At 38.1% G+C, this 19,408-nt stretch overlaps 3 protein-coding genes across 3 annotated transcripts; 2 read left to right on the top strand and 1 right to left on the bottom strand.

Annotated features, from left to right (window-relative positions):
* The first annotated feature begins 1,976 nt into the window (after positions 1-1,976).
* LOC126599565 (protein EDS1L-like) lies at positions 1,977-4,510 on the top strand. The gene is made up of 3 exons (XM_050265958.1): positions 1,977-2,408; positions 2,589-3,341; positions 3,468-4,510. The coding sequence occupies exons 1-3, from the start codon at positions 2,052-2,054 to the stop codon at positions 4,191-4,193; spliced, it is 1,836 nt and encodes a 611-aa protein (XP_050121915.1). The 5' UTR covers positions 1,977-2,051; the 3' UTR covers positions 4,194-4,510.
* A 3,736-nt stretch (positions 4,511-8,246) lies between these two features.
* On the top strand, positions 8,247-11,531 carry LOC126600587 (protein EDS1L-like). The gene is made up of 3 exons (XM_050267171.1): positions 8,247-8,803; positions 9,761-10,513; positions 10,594-11,531. Exons 1-3 carry the CDS (start codon positions 8,435-8,437, stop codon positions 11,326-11,328), a joined length of 1,857 nt encoding a protein of 618 aa, XP_050123128.1. The 5' UTR covers positions 8,247-8,434; the 3' UTR covers positions 11,329-11,531.
* Positions 11,532-13,715: 2,184 nt separating this feature from the next.
* LOC126598391 (uncharacterized) lies at positions 13,716-15,451 on the bottom strand. Its single transcript, XM_050264753.1, has 3 exons — positions 15,206-15,451; positions 15,001-15,064; positions 13,716-14,866 (listed from the first exon to the last, which is right to left on the bottom strand). The coding sequence occupies exons 1-3, from the start codon at positions 15,284-15,286 to the stop codon at positions 13,986-13,988; spliced, it is 1,026 nt and encodes a 341-aa protein (XP_050120710.1). The 5' UTR covers positions 15,287-15,451; the 3' UTR covers positions 13,716-13,985.
* Between the last annotated feature and the right edge of the window lie 3,957 nt (positions 15,452-19,408).

A 19,408-nucleotide genomic window follows, 5' to 3' on the forward strand; every position in this document is an offset into this window, starting at 1 on the left:
GAGGTCAATTACAACCTCATACAACAACTTTAAAACATTTCACTTTCATACATTCAGTACCATTTTATTTCAAAATAACACCTCCGTTAGATTTTTCATCCATTAGTCTGTTAAATGCTGACGTGGCTGCCACATTTGTGCTGATGAGGCTGCCACGTAGCAAACATTTTTTTTTTAATTTTTTAATTTTTTTTAATCTAATCTTCTAAATATTAAAAAAAAAAAAATTGAAAACGCAGAAACCCCCCCACCTCTCTTCTTCCTCTCTGTTTCTTCTTCTTCGCCAACTCTTTCTTTTCTCCCTCTCTGCTCTCTGCTATCATTTTTCACTTTTTCTTCAGCCTTCCTCCCCTCTCTCTCTCTCTCTTCTCGGTGCGGCATTGTTCTGTGGTTTGTGATTAACCATTCAAAAATCAGAACTTTGTCCGCATTCGTAAGCACCGCAAACCCACCAACCAAGCACTAAAAAAATTCAAAATTTGAATACATACCTCGTTGTTAGAGCCGACCGACGAGCCGACGAGAGGAGCACTAGGTCCGGGTTTTCTGGGTTTGTTTGGGGGGGGGGAAGTTTTCTGGGTTTGGTTGCAGATTTTTTGGGGGTGGATGTTTCCAGGTTTGCTTGCGGCGTCGGGGGGGGGGGGGGGGGAAGAAGAGAGGTTGCGGCGCGTGGGGGGGTATGTGGGTTTGTATGCAGAGAGCAGAGAGGGAGAAAAGAAAGAGTGGTTGGTGTTTTTCTGTGTTGGGCGGAGAAGAAGAAACAGATAGAGGGAGAAGAGGGGTGGGGTGGGTTTCTGCGATTTCAAGTTTTTTTTTTTTTTTTTTAATATTTAGAAGATTAGATTAAAAAAAATTAAAAAATTAAAAAATTATTTTTTTTGCCACGTGGCAGCCTCATCAGCACAAATGTGGCAGCCACGTCAGAATTTAACAGACTAATGGATGGAAAATCTAACGGAGGTGTTATTTTGAAATAAAATGGTACTAGATGTATGAAAGTGAAATGTTTTAAAATTGTTGTATGGGGTTGTAATTGACCTCAAACCTGATGAGCTACTATGTAATTTACCCAAAATTGAACTAGTTGGACGCTAAAACGACAGTAAACTCCAATACATACGTCGATTTCTCAATATATTTAGTCACCTACCGACAATAAAAAAACCAGAAGTCTTCCGTTCACTCTTGCTCAATTTCACAGAAAATTGCACATCTGCAAAGCAAAAGGTGACATTCCCCAAAAGTCAATAGGAACAGAACCTTCAAGGAAAGTGCAAGGCAAGGGCCTTGAAATCACAAAACAACTGCCCAAAGCCATGGCAATAATAGATTTTTCATTGATACGGGAATACGGAATAGTACACCACGTATCATTATATAAATTGTGTGATATGTGTATCAAAAAATTAATAACTTTAAAAATAAAATTTCCCACCATTTTTATAAAAACACGTGATATAACACTCGTGTTACGATCACAATAAAAAATTTATTCATGAAAAGAGACTGGACGGATACATACAAAACAGAGCAAGTTAAATAATATTTAATTAAAAAAGGCATTGGAGAGACTAAATCGACAAAATTATTCCTGTACACATCGTGGTTTATTACTTGTTTATAGTGAATACCGCGGTCTTTTTCTCACTATTTATTTAACTTTTAAATTGAACAAATCAAAAGACAGCGAAAAATAGGAGGAGTGCAAGAGAAGAAAACAAGGCAAAAGAAAGGAACATTCAAAGAAAATGGAAGGCAAGGACCTTGCAACAAAGCAACAAAGCAACAAAATTAAATAAAGCATTAATCTAATCTTTCCTGCAGTATCTTCCAAGGAAGACTTGAGCTAATGATATAAACCAAAACTAATGACATTCAGGACTGGTTCCTGGAAATTGTAGACCTAAAAGTCTTGGTCAATCCTTCAAGGATATTTATGTAATTTCCAATCCACCTCACCATCTTCAACCCTTCTCTTTAAAGCAAGCCCAAAGCAAAGCAAAGAGCATCCCAACCCAGAAAAATACCAAAAAATTACAAAATTCAGAAAAATGGCTGATGAAAGGCTTGGAGAGAGGTTGAATATCAGTGAAGAGCTTATACTGGAAAGCTTGTCCTTGAATGCTCAGAAATCACCAGGTGAGCTGTTTCTTGTGAAGCAATCTGGACCATCAGATGTTGTTTTCAGCTTTCCTGCAGGATCTTTGTCCGTGGAGAGTTATTATTCTGGAGGAGGTGCTTTTGGAGAAGCAAAAGCCGATCTCAAACTCTTTCCTTCCTTGAGAAGTGTCGGGAACTATGATCCAGCTGGGAAGCCAGAAGAGAAAGACTTGGCAACTGCAACTATCAACCAAGCATTTCTTAACAAATTTAAACATGTGTTGGAGAATTCCCAGCTGATAGCTAAGGTGTGTTGTTTGAATTTGATCTTGAATTTTGTTGGTGTGTTAGAGGGTAGGTAATTCTAGTTAACAGGTCGGATTTAGGTTGAGCATGTTACAGTGAAGTTTTGAGGCATATATGTATGATGTGTTGCAGGCCAATTCATTTGTAATTCAAGTGTTCTCATCTACTCTTAATTTTGTCAGGTGCAAGAGGCTATCAATCTAGGGATGAGAATAATATTTACCGGCCACTCTGTCGGCGGCGCAATCGCTGCGCTTGCCACAATCTGGTTCTTGGAAAATTTCCCGAATGCAAAAAATGGATCATTCTTCTGTGTGACCTTCGGATCTCCCCTTATTGGTGACCACCTTATTTCTCATGCTCTTAGGAGAGAAAATTGGTCTCAATACTTCATAAATTTTGTTATGAGGTGTGACATTGTCCCTCGAATTCTGCTTGCTCCTCTCTCATCCATTCGTCAAGAATTCGAGAAAATCATCCCCTTCTTCGATCCAAATTCCCCCAACTACGCGAGTCAATCGATTGGATCATCCCCGGAGGCCTTGCAATTGTTTACAAATGTGATGAGCAATGCATCATCTGTTGCAAGCAGTGCAGCCTCTAAACTAATGGGGAGTCCAAATCTATTACTCGAAACTGTAGCGAATTTCCTTGAGCTAAGCCCTTACAAACCTTTCGGCACTTATATTTTCTGTACCGGGAATGGAAAGCTGGTTGTCTTGAAAAACCCTGAAGCTGTGTTGCAACTCTTGTTCTTTACTTGTCAATTAAGCAAGGAAGATGAATGGGGAACAATCGCCAGTAAATGCTTGAACCAGCATTTGGGATACAAAAAGGAACTTGAAGACAGCTTGGACATGCAGAGTGTGACTTATGACGATCACTTAGAAACGGTCGCCTTAGCCTCAGATGGTATCTTTGATGACCTTGGCCTGGTAAGTACTTTTTTCCCGATATCCATTTGTACTTGAAAATAAAAATTAAATGGTTATCACACGGGCCCTATGTTTTATTGCTTGGGGTCTTTAACATGCTCTGATATTTTTCTTGTAACATTGCAGAGTGCAAGAGCTAGACAATGCCTTCGTGCAGCGGGAGTATTCGAGGAGCAAAAACAAAAAAACAAGGGCAAATTTGATTCAAAAAAGGAAGAAATGAAGATAGAAATGAAAAAACTGCAAGACTACCGAGACTATTACGAGCACAATGAGGGATACTACGACGCGTTCAAGCTTCAAAAGAACAAAAATGATTTCGAAGCAAATGTGACAAGGCTTGTGCTTGCAGCCATATGGGATGAGATTACCGAAATGCTGAAAAAATATGATCTTCCCGATGAATTTGAGGCTATATCAGAGTGGGTAGAGCTTGGAACTGAATTTCGCCACCTTGTCGAGCCTCTTGACATTGCTAACTTCTACAGACACGCAAAGGGCGAAGATACCGGAGTCTATATGAAGAGAGGCAGGCCAAAGCGTTACAAATACACACAAAGATGGCTCGAGCACAAACTAAAACTGGCAGCAGGTTCCCGGGGGGAGTCCTGCTTTTGGGCAGAGTTGGAGGAGTTGCACAAACTTTCTGGTGACCTCCCGGCGGTGAACAAGGAGAAAGAGAGGGTCTTGAAACTTCAGGGACAAGTAGAACAATGGATTAAGGACGGGGTTCTCCGCGAGGATGTGTTGAAGTCATCAACCTTCCAGCAATGGTGGAGCAAACTCCCCAATGACCTCAAAACAAACCCGATTTTGGGACTCATGAATGGTTCAGGAAGTATGCAAGTGTAGTAGTACGAAGTGATAATAAGAGGACGGATGAGGGACGTAGCCGAGTTGGCTAAGGCAATGTGCCTACTTCCGTTCTGCACCCAAGTTCAAATTCGCTCTCCATAATTTGGTGTTTGTTGTACTATCTGTGTTTTGCTTTGTTTTCACTTGTAATAGTCCACTATGCACACGAGATCGAATCCGCTCCCCATTATTCGGTGTTTGTTGTATCTGTGTTTTGTTTTGGTGTAGTTTTCATTTGTGATCGTCCAATCATTACAGTTCTCATTGTAATAGTTTTGGTTCCAGATATGCAATGAAAGCTACATTACAAATAACATTCATAATTTTTTTAAGACAACCAGAAGGGTCGCAGAAACACACGTGTTGAGTTTGTGTGGCTCGATATATGTGTAGAAATTTTTCAGTGCGTTCAGAAACACAGTTTGGTATATCAAATATTATTATACAATCGGTTGGGATTTTTTCTTTTCAAGTTTTCAACCAACTGTATTATTACACTTAGTGTAACCGATCGTGTTTTTAGCACACTGAAAATATCACTGTGGATATGGATGGACGTAATTATACACTTAAAAAGTACCACAATAATATACGAGTTTAAATAGGTGCTAATAGCGTTGATGAAAAAAGAGAAATCAGATTACTTAACTACAATGCATTTTCCACAAATTAAACCGGAAACAACTTTTAAATTAAAAATAGAACGCAAAGAACACTAAACCAACAATAAAAAATAAAAATAAAAAACAAAAACAGTGTCTTACCACAGATTCCTTGTAGCTCAATTTCACAGTAAATTTCCAAATCGACAGAGCAAACATAATTTCCTGCAAGTCAAGAAAGAATGAAGTTACAACAATTAAGGAGTAAGATTTTATTCCCTCTTTTATTTCCGTCTCCTTTTATCTCATCCTATTTGAACGGTCACGATTAGAGCACGTTAATATCTTAAATTAATTTTTTATAAAAAAAAAGATAAAATAGAGAATATGAAAACAAGAAAGGAAAGGAAATAAAAAGAGAAAGGGAAAGAATCTTAGTTCGAAGAGCTATGGGTGCGTTTGGTACGCAGACGGGACGGAACGGGACGGGACGGGACGGAACGAAGGTGTAATTTTTGAAAAAGACATGGGGTATATTTGTCTTAAAATGGTAAAACATTGTGTTCCACAGACGTGGAACAAACCCGTTCCAGGGGGGCAGGTGGAACGCAAAAACACCCAAAATCTGTCCCGTGGAACAGCCCGTTCCACCCATTTTTGGCGCACCAAACGCGGGACGGAACGCCTCGTCCCGTTCCGTCCCGTCCCGTCCCACGTACCAAACGCACCCATAGTTCCTAGAAGTTGTTGTTGACTCACAGGTGAAGTACAGCAAGTCAAGCCCCGTCAACCACGTCAAGCAATAATTGTTTAAAGGCAAAGGAAACTTGGATTACGATATCTCATATGATCTCGTTATTCATAATGTAATAATGATCTTTTAATTTTAATCAAATTAGAGCAATGATCTCTCAACTAAAAATTTATAATCATTGGTCCCTTAACTCATCAAAATATGTAGTTATGGTCATTTTCATCAACTTCGTTAAAATTTTGTCAAAATAAGTTATGTTAGAAGAAACATTGCTACAATTGGGGTCCCTCAACTCATCATAACGTGTAGCTATGGTCATTTTCATCAATTTCGTCAGAATTTTGTCAAAATGAGTTATGTTGGAATGGCCATTGTGACAATTGAATTAAAGTTGAGGGACCATTGCTACAATTAAGTTAAAGTTGAGAGACCATAACTGCACGTTTTGATGAGTTGAGAGTCTAATGGTAATTGATTTTTAGTTAAGGAATTATTGTTTCAATTAAATTAAAGTTAAAAGACCGTTGCTACAATTTACTCAAAAAACAAAATGAAAGTAACTATTAATTTAGGGGTGTGATATCCACACACCCCATTTTACTTATCACACACTTTTTTTAATTTTCGGCCGTCGGATCGGATGAATTGAAGAAGATCAACGAACATAAATTATCAAAGATGTGTGAGAAGTAAAATGAAATGTGTGGATAATACATCCCTTAATTTATTGTATACGCATGGAAGACCACGTCATCTGCACACCTACTTGCAAGTTGCAACAAAGCGGGCTTTTGGTGGACCTCAACAAAAACACAATTGTTCTTGCTTGTGTGTGTACGGATGAGGAGGTGCTTTGGATGGAATCAAGAATTCCTCAAAAAACCACAAGACCAATGGCTAGTTTGGTATTGACGTGCTTTGAAAAAAAAAACATTGATGTGAGAATAAGCAGCTGTGCTGTGAGAATAAGCGGCTGTGAAATAAATCAGTAGAGTATTTTGTAAACTTTTTTGTAAAAGTGCTTTTGGAAAAAAAAAAACAGTATGATAATGGGTCATTTCATTAAAGGAGCACTGTAGTTTCGTGTGCTTTAAAAAAAAACTAGTTTTCCAAAGCTGCAAATAGCAGCTTCAGCTTTTTCCTTTGATTTCAGCTTATTCTCACAGCAGCTTCCAAAATAAGCTCTTTTTTTTCAGTTTAACAAACACCTAAAATCCTCACAGCGTTTTTTCATAGATGTTTTTTTTTAAACACCTCACTCCCAAATCACTCCCAAGTCTTTGGTCAATGCTTCAGGGGTATCCTTGTAATTTTTCAGTGTGTTCAAAAACACAGTTTGGTATATCAAATATTATTATACAATCGGTTGGGATTTTTTCTTTTCAAGTTTTCAACCAACTGTATTATTATACTTGGTGTAACCGATCGTGTTTTTAGCACACTGAAAATATCTCTGTGGATATGGATGGACGTAATTATACACTTAAAAAGTCCCACAATAATATACGAGTTTAAATAGGTGCTAATAGCGTTGATGAAAAAAGAGAAATCAGATTACTTAACTACAATGCATTTTCCACAAATTAAACCGGAAACAACTTTTTAATTAAAAATAGAACGCAAAGAACACTAAACCAACAATAAAAAATAAAAATAAAAAACAAAAACAGTGTCTTACCACAGATTCCTTGTAGCTCAATTTCACAGTAAATTTCCAAATCGACAGAGCAAACATAATTTCCTGCAAATCAAGAAAGAATGAAGTTACAACAACTAAGGAGTAAGATTTTTTTCCCTCTTTTTTTCCGTCATCTTCCATCCCCTCCTATTTGAACGGTTACGGTTAGACCACGTTAACATCTTAAATTAATTTTTTATAGAAAAAAAAAGATAAAATAGAGAAGGTGAAAACAAGAAAGGAAAGGAAATAAAAAGAGAAAGGGAAAGAATCTTAGTTCGAAGAGCTATAGTTCCTAGAAGTTGTGGTTGACTCACAGTTGAAGTACAGCAAGTCAAGCCCCGTCAACCATGTCAAGCAATAATTGTTTAAAGGCAATAGAAACTTGGATTACGATATCTCATATCTCGATCACGTTATTCATAAAACATTTTTTGAAGTAAATTGTAATAATGATCTCTTAATTTTAATTAAATTAGAGCAATAGTCTCTCAACTAAAAATTTATAATCATTGATCCCTCAACTCATCAAAATACGTAGTTATAGTCATTTTCATCAACTTCGTTAGAATTTTGTCAAAATAAGTTATGTTGGAAGAAACATTGCTACAATTGGGGTCCCTCAACTCATCATAACGTGTAGTTATGGTCATTTTCATCAACTTCGTCAGAATTTTGTCAAAATGAGTTATGTTGGAATGACCATTGTTACAATTGGACTAAAGTTGAGGGATCATTGCTACAATTAAGTTAAAGTTGAGAGACCATAGCTGCACTTTTTGATGAGTTGAGGGTCCAATGATAATGAATTTAGTTAAGGAATTATTGTTTTAATTAAATTAAAGTTAAGAGATCGTTGCTATAATTTACTCAAAAAACAAAATGAGAGTAACTATTAATTTATTGTATACGCATGGAAGACCACGTCATCTGCACACCTACTCGCAACTAAGCGGGCTTTTGGTGGACCTCAATAAAAACACGGCTGTTCTTGATTGTGTGTGTGGGATTACGGATGACGAGGTGCTTTGGATGGAAACAAGAATTCCTCCAAAAACCACAAGACCAAGTCTTTGGTCAATGCTTCAGGGGTATCCTTGTAATTTCATCATCCATCCCACCATCTCCGAGCCGCAAGACCCAAATCAAATCATCAAAAAACCAGAACGAAGAAAAAACACAAAAAATACCATAATTCAGAAAAATGGGTAGTGAAAGGCTTGGAGAGATGTTGAGTATAAGTGAGGAGCTTATCAAGAAAAGCTGTTATCTTTCCTTCCAGGCGCACAAATTCCCAGATGATCTGTTTCGTGTCGAAAAATTTGCTGCAGGATCATCAGATGTTGTTTTCAGCTTCCCAGGATCTTGGTCTGTGGAGAGTTGGGCTTCTGTAGAAAGTGCTTTTGGGGACAAAAAGATCCAACTTTCACTCTTTCCTTCCATGAAAAGCGTAGGTTATTATGATGAAGCTGCAGGACCTGATGAGCACCAAGATTTTGCAACTGCAAGTTTCAACCAAGCCTTTCTGCAAAAGTTTGAACATCTGTTGCAGAATTCCCAGCTTAAAAATAAGGTATTTGTTATTTTTATTCATTTGCTATACACTATAGTTGAGGGCGAGCACAATAGAAATGTTGGTAGTCGTGAAAACAACCTTTTTGTAAAGTAAGAGTAATATTGCGGATTATAGACGTTCTCCCAACCTTTATAAAGTGGGAAAACATGTTAGCTTGATCGTCATTTTTATACTTTGCTATTATTTATTTTAACGAAAAATTATATTTTTATATTAAAAAATTAATTCTGGAATTATACATTTTACCCTTTATTTTTTCCTTATCGTTAAAACTCAAAGTTTTCAAGCTATTTTCATTAAATTATCTAGGAAATTTGAACGAAAAACTCTCAGGTAGTGTTTACTTTAATGAAAAATCATATTTTTATACTAAACGCAATATATAAATGAGTGTATTCATGATGAAAATAATATGTAAGTGCCAAAACTAATGCGGATTTTTCATGTATAAGGACTTAATAGCATTATGATTTAAAGAAAAACGCTTCAAATCTAATACTTTAGAAAATTAGCTTTCCAACTTTATATGAGGAGGGCACCAAAGCATTTATGCAATTAAGAATCAGCTAGAACATAACAAGTGAATAGTAGAGGGATTTTTCCTCTCGATGAGCCATTTAAGTTGTATAAAATGTACAGTTTTCAATGCGTTTTTCGTAGTTTACTAGCCTAATAACACTGAGATGTTGTATAATAGGGATGTGCTATTCACATATCATTTTTACTTCTCACACATTCCTTGTTGATTTCTATCATTTATATTTTTCAATTCATTTGATCGAACTGCTGAAAATTAGAAAGGTGTATAAGAAGTATAAATAAGTGGATGGATGTCACAACCCTTATAATAAAACCCTACACCTTTGGCTATGCTTTAGTAGGCCCCTATATAATGTGTTGCAGGATGTTAATTAATTCGTAATTCAGATGGTCTTTCATTCCTATTTCTCTCAGGTGCAAGATGCTATCAATGAAAAGAAGAGAATAGTATTTACCGGCCACTCTACCGGCGGAGCAACTGCTGTGCTGACCACAATCTGGTGCTTGGAAAATTATCCGAAACAAAGCAATGGAACATTTTTCTGTGTGACATTCGGATCTCCCCTTATTGGTAACCATATTATTTCCCATGCCGTTAGGAGAGAAAATTGGTCTCAATACTTCATACATTTTGTCAAGAGATATGACATTGTCCCTAGAATTTTGCTTGCTCCGCTCTCGTCGATTCAACATGAATTCGAGAGGATCCTCCCCTTCTTCGATCCAAATTCCCCCGCTTACGCGAGTGAATCGATTGGATCATCCGTGGAGGCCTTCCTTTTGTTTACAAATGTGATGAGAAATGCAGCATCTCTTACAACTCATGCTGCCTCCAAACTGCAGGGGAGTACCAACCTATTACTGGAAACTGTAAAAAAGTTCGTTAAGCTAAGCCCATACAAACCTTTTGGAACTTACATTTTTTGTACCGGGAACGGGAATTTGGTTCTTATGAAAAACCCTGAAGCTGTGCTGCAAGTCTTGTTCTACTCGTGTCAATCGAGCAGCGAAACTGAATGGGCAACGATCGTGCTTAAATGCCTAAAGGAGCATTTGGCCTACGAGAATGAGCTTGAAGGCAGCTTGGACATGCAGAGTGTGACTTGTGATGATAACCTAGAAACGCTCCCCTTAGCCTCAGATGGTTTCTTTGATGACCTTGGCTTGGTAAGTACTCTTTTCGTTTCAACGATACTATATTTGCTTCTTTTCAAAATAATACATTCTAACGATGTCTAAAATCGCAGAGCGAAAAGGCTAGATTATGCCTTCGTGCAGCAGGAGAATTCGAGAAGCACAAACGAAGAAACCAGGAAAAAGTAAGCTCAAAAATGGAGATGATCAGGAAACATTTGAAAGTAATCGAAGAGTACCGAGCCTTATGCGAGCACACTGTCGGATATTACGACGCCTTCAAAATTCATAAAGACAAGACAGATTTCAAGGCTAATTTGAGCAGGATTGAGCTAACAGGTATATGGGATGAGATCATTGAGATGTTGAAAAGATACGACCTTCCCGATGAACTCGAGGCTACGAAGGAGTGGATAAATCTAGGAACCAGGTTTCGCCGCCTTGTTGAGCCTCTCGATGTTGCTAACTACTACAGGCACTCCAAGGACGAAGACACAGGACCCTATATGAAGACAGGCAGGCCAAAGCGATACAAATGCACGCAAAGATGGCTTGAGCACGACCAGAAACTGCAAACTGGTTCATGCGGGGAGTCCTGCTTCTGGGCAGATGTGGAGGAGTTGCACAAGCTTTCAGGAAACTTCGCGGCGGTGTACGGGGAAAGGGAGAGGGTTTTGAGAGTTCAGGAGCAAGTAGGAAAATGGATTCAGGACGGGTTGATCGGTACGGATGTGTTGCTGAAGTCGTCCACCTTCGAGAAGTGGTGGAGCAAGCTCCCTACTGACCTCAAAACAGAAACGATTTCGAGACTCATGAATGGTTTAGGAAATGTGCAAGCGTGGCAGTAGGGACCGATAATAAGATGTTTGCCTGTTCCTGTAAGCCTTGCAGCATAACAGCAAAATCATTGTATTTACCAATTGCAATTAGGGATGGGCAAAATATCCATGGGTTTGGGTAACCGTGGTTACCCGTCCATTTAAAGTTCATGGTTACGGTTATGGGTATAACGGTTTATCCGTGAAATTTAAATGAGCGGTTATGAGTATTACATGCGGTTATAACGGGTATCTATTTAGCCATTTAATTTAATATATGTAAAATTAAAAAAAATAAAAATAAAAACCCTAAATTTTCAATCTCTGAGCTAGACTCAAAGTCTCAAACGCCCCGTCCCCGCTCATCTTTCCCTCCTCACTGCCCTCTCTCATCTCCGCCGCTCATCTCTCTCCTCACCGCCCCTTCTCTCATGCTAATTGGTGTCGGTGTTCTTAAATGGGAATACTAACTCAATTTATACATTTTTTTGTAGGCCTCTTTTGGTGACGAGTCGATGAGACTTTGTAATTGAATGTGCTAAAGCATTAGTGTTCGAAAATGTTTAGTTTCGGAATATTTTGGAGCTTTGAATCATCTAGTATTCAAGATAATGACTATTTTTTATTTTTAGAAGCTTTACTTTGTAATCATATGGATTATAATTTAAGACTTGCTGGGTGTAGCAGAAAAATATTGTTTGTAAACTATTATTTTAATTATTGGAATCGTATGATGACTTAAATGATTAAAATAGGGAAATGCATGCTAAAATGTACCTATAACGGTATTTAATTGTCAGAAAACGAAAATTATGACAAAATTTTCTTTTATAATTTTCAAATTGTTAAAAAAAAACATGTAGACAGATAAAAAAAGGGTAAACAGGTATAAAAAAAAGGGATAAACAAGTTCAAAAACGGGTAAACGGTTATGGTTAAATGGGTAAACGATTATGGTTAAATGGATACATGGTTATGTGTATGATTAACCGTTTATAAACGGTTATGGGTATAACCGTTTATGTAATTACCTAACGGGTAAACGGTCATACGGGTATGAACATAAACAGTTATGAGTAAATAACCACGATTATCCGTCCACCATAACTGTTGCCCATCGTAGTTACAACCTGAATTTTTCGTGGATTTGTTCGTTTTCGAGGTCAAATTCGATATGTCCAACGTACTCGAGATCAAACTAAAATGAATTAATCATAGAAAAACATAATTCGAATGAGTTCGCTACAAATCACTTTAATACATTAAATGCTCCGAACACATAACATGTCTAAGACAACCAGGAGGGTCACAAAATAACGTTAGTTTGCTGGACTGTCGGGACCATTTGTGAATGGCTTCCCTACTGTACACGCACAAGAGATATGAGAATAGTTCGCCACGATACGTTTTCAACATAACAGTAAATATGAATATGAATTCCAATGAATGGTTTCGTGATGCGTAGAAGGCAAATTTGATGTATAAAAAGTTCAAACCATTCATACATGAAGAGGTGCTGGTGAAACATTTGAGGCTGCTTGAGAAAGAACACAGAATCCATGCATACAGATTACAGACAAGTGAAACCGTGATAGAACACGAAAAGCCATGAAAAACACAAGGACTTCCAAGTGACCGGAGTCATTGTCTCCGGGTTCTTGAGGGATAAAAGATACCCTCTTTACGTTTTTGTCGAAAGGGATAAAAGATAACTAGAACTAAATCTAAAGCATAAGTACTGTATAATACCTTCATGCCTTAAACACAACCAACTTATCAAGCTCAACAGAAATGCAGCAAATCTCATAAAGAGGAACTCGACAGGGGAAAATGACCTCGACGATGGTACCAACACTATCCTAAGCAAGAGAAGCTCCTAGGTTCTCTCTTGACATTGTACCCTATTCTCTCACATGAAACATGTTACCAGCACAAACAACTGTAGATTAGGGTTTGCCAATATCCATGTTAATCTTAAAAGACCGACGCCCACGTACAGAATCTTACCCAGATGAAGTTCCACGTGAAAATTGTATACGCCATAATCTTAAAAGACTAATATCCCCTACATTAGAAGTATAAACAGGTGGGTGTATAACATTGTTCTCAGAAGTTAAAACAAAGATATTAATGGACCACAAAGAAGATCCGAAATTTCTACATTATCATGATTTAACAGCTGAGATTAATGAAACAGACCTTGTGTTTGAATCCAAATCCAGCCATAGAGATGTACAACTATGAAGAAACTATAGAGTTTAAACCATTAGGAACAACTCATCCGGGATAAGGAAGGATGCCTTCTACACCATCAATTAGCAATGTCAATAAACCAAAACCAAAACACGACAATCAATAGGACAATTAAAAATATAAGAAGGAAATCTAGGCAAAAAATTAAACTAAAAGAAGTAGCATACCAGAGTAAAATGGTTTCATGTATTGAATTTCTATACCACCTTATCTATTCACATAAGAACACTGAGTGACTGAGTTCTCTACATCAGCAAATGCACCATACAGATAAGAACCAACTCAAAATAGAAGCAGGTCAATTCCGGGCGCTCAAAACCCTATACCCACATCTAACTAGCGAAATCAAATACTAAGACTGTAGAACACGCAAAACACATGACGCAAAAAACCAGAGACCAGCATACATATCTCACGAAAAGCAGAAGCTCTCCTTAGGACCTTGTGATCATGCTACAAGAACGAGGCAGCCGAAATGTGAGACTTCCTCCATGCACACTTGTCTCTGCCTCAACAGGCTCATGCTCATATGGCTTCCTGCAGCCGGGACAGCGACCATCCTCCTCCATAATCCTATTGTGGCAGAAAAGGCAGAGCCGGAATCCGCACAAGCAAGGCAAAAAGCTCGTGTCTGTGAAATCCAAATCTTCATAGCATATAGGACATGAGGAAGGCACAACACCGTTATAGGCCCAAGGAACACCACCACAACTGTAATGTTTACGGTTTGAATTCAGCAAGCTAAGCTGGTTAGCCAAATTGGGCAGACTCTGAGGCCGAAATGCATCATCAGGCCTCCAAGCATGGCCATTCCCTGAAGCTTTAGGGATAACTCTGCTGTATGGAGGGTTCAAATGCTCGACCTGATCAGACCCAATAGCCGTTTCCTGAGGAAAAACCGTTTGGGCAATTGGTTCATGCTCTGGGGGCGATTCTGGACATGTATTTTTTGGTTTCTCATCCGCAGCTAAGGCGTCAGCCACCGCTTCCCAATCGTCCAAGCATCCATCATCGCCACCACCTTCCTCATCCTCTGTGATATTTCCAGAGCAACAGCCACCGCTGCTACTACTGCTGCTGCTAGTAAAGGTAGTCTCGGAATAGTTGCTCTCCAAGACACTACTTGTCAAACTGTTCGGACTGTTCGACTCCATATCACTGTCATGGTGGTGGTGGTGATGGTGGATGGATCCATCAATCTGTCCACCTCTGGGCCTCATCTCCAGATTACCAAATGACCGGTTGTTATTCCGCTCTTTGCCTGCTTTAACGACACTGTTCTGTTCCTCCTTGCAATCCTTGTTCTTCATAGCGCCTAATTCCCACCAAATCCAATCAAATGCCAAAAACAATAACTTTCCATAGAAAACCCACAAATCTCCGAAATTTAACGACATCTCCAATTGCAAATGAAAATTAAACTTAAAAATTGTAAGATCGGATGCATACCTTGAGAAAGCCATTGCTCCCGACGAACATCGAGCTTGCACTGCTTCAATTTGGCAGACCTGGCCTGAAAAATCCCCAAATAAATCAATCAAATCGAAAAAGATCAATCAAAAAACAAACTTTCGCGCCTAGAATCTCAAGAAATCGGAACCAAAAAAAAAAAAAAAAAGAAAGGAAAAACCGAAATTTGAAATCTCAATCTCACCCTCTTCTTCTTCCCCAAATCCCTGCCCCCATTGTTTGGGACCGCATGGACGGAGGCTCTGGTGATCGAATCGGAAACCATTGTTCTTTCTCGACGAATGGATTCAAAATTCCAAAGATTTGCAGAAAAACCCTAAAATTTGGTAAAAATCTTCGAGAGATTAAGAGAGAGAAAACCGAAATGGATAACGGCAATTCGTAAACTCCTCTGCTCCGCTCGCCCCTTTTTGTGCTTCTGGAAAACGGACGGGCGAGTTATTATATAGCAGTTTATTTACGTAAATACCCCTTTACTTTTTGTATTTTTCGGGCTTATCCCCTATGAGGTTCACGGACTTTCTGCTCTCTTCGAGGGGATACTTTATGTGTGTAAAGGGCATATTTGTAAAGTGCCTTTAACAAAAAAAGGAAAACGATTCGGTTCACCGAGATTTTAATTTCAATACGTCAATCGTTTTTTATTTCGGTTCGATGGTTAGATTTCCGTTTGTTAATTCACTAGGATATTTCTAATAAATACTTTTACTTTGCTAAATTCCAGTTGAGATACATGAAATTACACACAGTATTTAAAGTATCGATAATATGTGTAAATATTGATATGTAAATTTGTGAAAATATTAATGTAGGTAAATTTGTGAAAATATTAATTTATAATTGTACATATTCATATTGGCATCGGTTGCCTTCAACAGGAATTATAGAAATTTGCAATAGGTTCGTATATCAACTCATTAAGATTCATTCAAATTAGAGAAAATTTTCTCAAATATTTTTTTTTTTTAAAGTTCGAAACCTGCAAAAATTTTGAAATCAGTTTCGCTTTTTATTTCAGTTCAGCGGGTAGTTTTTTTATTTACTTTTTCTTAAATTAATATCCACGTGAGCTGATATTAACACGTGGCGTCCAGTCATTATTCACGTGGTGCGCCACATCATCAGTCAATGGAAGTTCTAACTGACAACTTAACAGGTGTATGAAAAATGTCTCAAACTTACTTTAGGTACCAAACTAGGACAAAATAAACTTGATGTATGAAATGTTGAAAAAAAAAAAAAAAAACTTTAAGATAGTAAATTGAAATTAACCTTTTTATAAACCCTATATTTGTAATATGCTTAAGCTATATAATAAATTGAGAACAATTTTGTCTATTATTCTCATTTTTCGTTATAAGAAAATTAACGACATTATTCGTATGCAAATCAACAAGATCAAGAAAGCTAGCTCGACAGCTATCTTTTGCACAATTTGACTGCATCTTTGAAATACACCATATCGGGTATTTCAGATACCCAACTTCGTGATAAAAAGTAGTAATTCTACACTCGTTTTCTCCTTCTCAACTTTTCTTTTGTTTTAGTTGTATTTTCGTGATAAGACTTACCATTTGCTTAATGAGCTGTAATGTAACTCGTTTTCTCTTTTTACACTTTCCTCTCGTTTTAGTCGCATTACCGTTTACTTAATGGGCTGCAATGTAACTCGTTTTCTCTTTTTACATTTTCCTCTCACTTTAGTCGCATTACCGTTTACTTAATGGGCTGCAATGTAGGCTAGATTGAACCCATTGGGCCTACTTGAAGTGCAAAAATTAGGCTCAAAATAATAAGAAAAAGGGGGAAATCAGAAGAAATGTTTTGCATGGAAATTAACCTCAATGCACGACGTTGTTATAACTTATAAAAGATGGTGACATCAAATTAATCAAATACTTGGTGAAACTCAACTCCTTATTTAATATTTATCATCAAAATATAATATTTCTTTTTGTGTGAGACCAAATTTCTACTTTCTTCTAAATATTTGATTGGATTGGAACAGAACTATAATTAACATAAAGCCAATTATCAAATATATATATTATACTGCAACTCTTCTTCCAACACAAAAGACATGCATTGCTTATAATTAAAAAAAAATTAACTTATTAGGGTATAAATAAATATTATGTAGTTGGTATGGAATACTACGTGTTTCATACTATAAATTAGTTTATTGTTCTTTCGATGGCAGCCAATATAATGTACAATGTGTTTGGGTTAAAACTAAACTTTAGGCCCAAGGATGGAGTCGGCCCAAAAGGGGGCCTAGAGGAATAGAAGATCAAAACCCAGCCGAAACTTGGGAAGGCAGGAAATGGCCTTTTCTGACTTGATACAAATCACAAAGGCCACTTGCCTACCTACCCAAGGACCAAGTGGTGTAGACTGATCAGACTGCACAGCCCATAAAGTACTTTATGATGGCATTACATGTAATAAAGCTGATGAGTCATCACCCTCAGACCGCATTCGGGCAAAGTTGTTGCTACAGGAGCCAAACCGAGTAGTCTATAAAAGGAGGAAGAGAAGACAGGAATAAGGACACTCAAACAAACAAACAACTGCAAGCCAAAACTCTGCTCAAAGCCAGATTTGCCTTCCAAACGAAGCTATAGTCAGCCAAGCCTTCATCCCATTCGGGACCAGCCTTTATCCCCCGCGGGATACTCTTTTCTCCTAAACTTTGTAATAGCTCTGCTACCCTGCTCTAACTTGTTGCAGTATCGATTCACCCTTTTGTATTCTCCTTCCCCTCTCCACCTCTAAGCTTTCAGACCTTTGACAGAACCACAAAGATAGGGACCTGCAAGACGATCAGCCTTAATTGATAAGGTTTAATCTTGCCCGACCTGCTTTGTTTTGTCTTTGTCTTCTCTTTCTTTAAAGTCTAGCAATATGTTGTATATTTTTAGTTATATGCAAGTTTGTTCCTAGTAAAATCACTATGACAAAGCTTTCTCAATACTTGGATCCGATTTAAATATATCTTCGATGCTTAAATCAGATCCAAGTCCTAAGCCCGCAGGCATGTAAATCTGATTAGTTTAAAAGTCCTTGGCCTCAAGGCATAAAAAAGAACTTTATGTGGACTTAACCCATCCACGACAATCCTTGATAAACGAGAAGTCCGAAGTTACTTGGGGCGCAAGTAATCGACCTACCTTCTAGTTTTCTTTCTATTATATCATGATTATCATAGAATGCTTAAGTATGGGATGAACTCTAATGGAAAGCCTCAAGGCCTACACCTAAGGCCTCACAAAGGCATCCATTTGGATTCATCCTATTCAGCGATCTTAAGAGTCTAAGCATAAGAATGAACTCTGATGGGAAGCCTCAAGGCCTACACCTAAGGCCCCACAAAGGCACCCATTTGGGTTCGTTCTATTCCTTGGATTCGGGTAATCAGAAATATAATAGTTAGAAGACTCCTACAATCACAAGAATAAATATGATGTGTTCGAGCACTGGTTTAGTTATTGATGGGAAGCCTCAAGGCCTACATTTAAGGCCCCACAAAGGCACCTGTTGTAACTAACACGGTTTCTTGGATACATATATATATATACAATGAAAGAACGACAACCATTTTACATCTGCCATGCTAAAGATGGCAGTGGCACGCCTGAGCACCTAAATGTTAACCTTGATTGTGAGCCTCAAGGCCTATACCTAAGGCCCCACAAAGGCACCTCTCAAAGTTAACGCTGTCCTTCTCTTTCAACCTTGCCCAACAAGCCTTGCCCGAAGAGTCTTGCCCGACGAGACTTGCCCGACAACGCCCAGAAACGAAGCAGAAGCCCGACAGCAGCCCTCAACCGGCGCCAACCTCCAGGGGAGCTGTGTGCTCGTCGGCCAGGAAACATCCCCAGCGGAAATTCCTGCCACGAACACAATGTGAACCTTACTACTATGCTCAATGGATTTGATGACACATAAGAGCAATTTCACCCCTCAAATGTCTACGGGCTTTAGGCAATTCAATCCCCTAGGAGATTTAAAAGGGGTGGAAGTGCTTAAAGGGCATACTCACAACCTCGAGTCAGAAGAACTTAACGTGGTGCCTAACTACCAGCTGTCACCGATATGAATTTATAGATCACGCACCAACAAAGACTGCTGGCAGCGGGACTTGAACTTTTGTCGGGTGACACACAACCAGGGAGCTTTTCAACTAAGCCAACCCTTAGTTACTTATACTATTAGGAGATGTTTTATTTTCAAATGATATAGCGTATCATGTAATTTGATTGTTGCTATCAACAGCTGTCCATGATTCAAAATTCCAAATATACGAATTAAAATATGTGTCTTAAAATTCATTGGCAGATGTACATAAACTGTGCATGTTTTTAGTTCTTTGATGTCATGATTGAAC

The sequence above is a fragment of the Malus sylvestris genome, chromosome 14 (assembly GCF_916048215.2).
Source record: "Malus sylvestris chromosome 14, drMalSylv7.2, whole genome shotgun sequence".
Taxonomy (NCBI): Eukaryota; Viridiplantae; Streptophyta; class Magnoliopsida; order Rosales; family Rosaceae; genus Malus; species Malus sylvestris.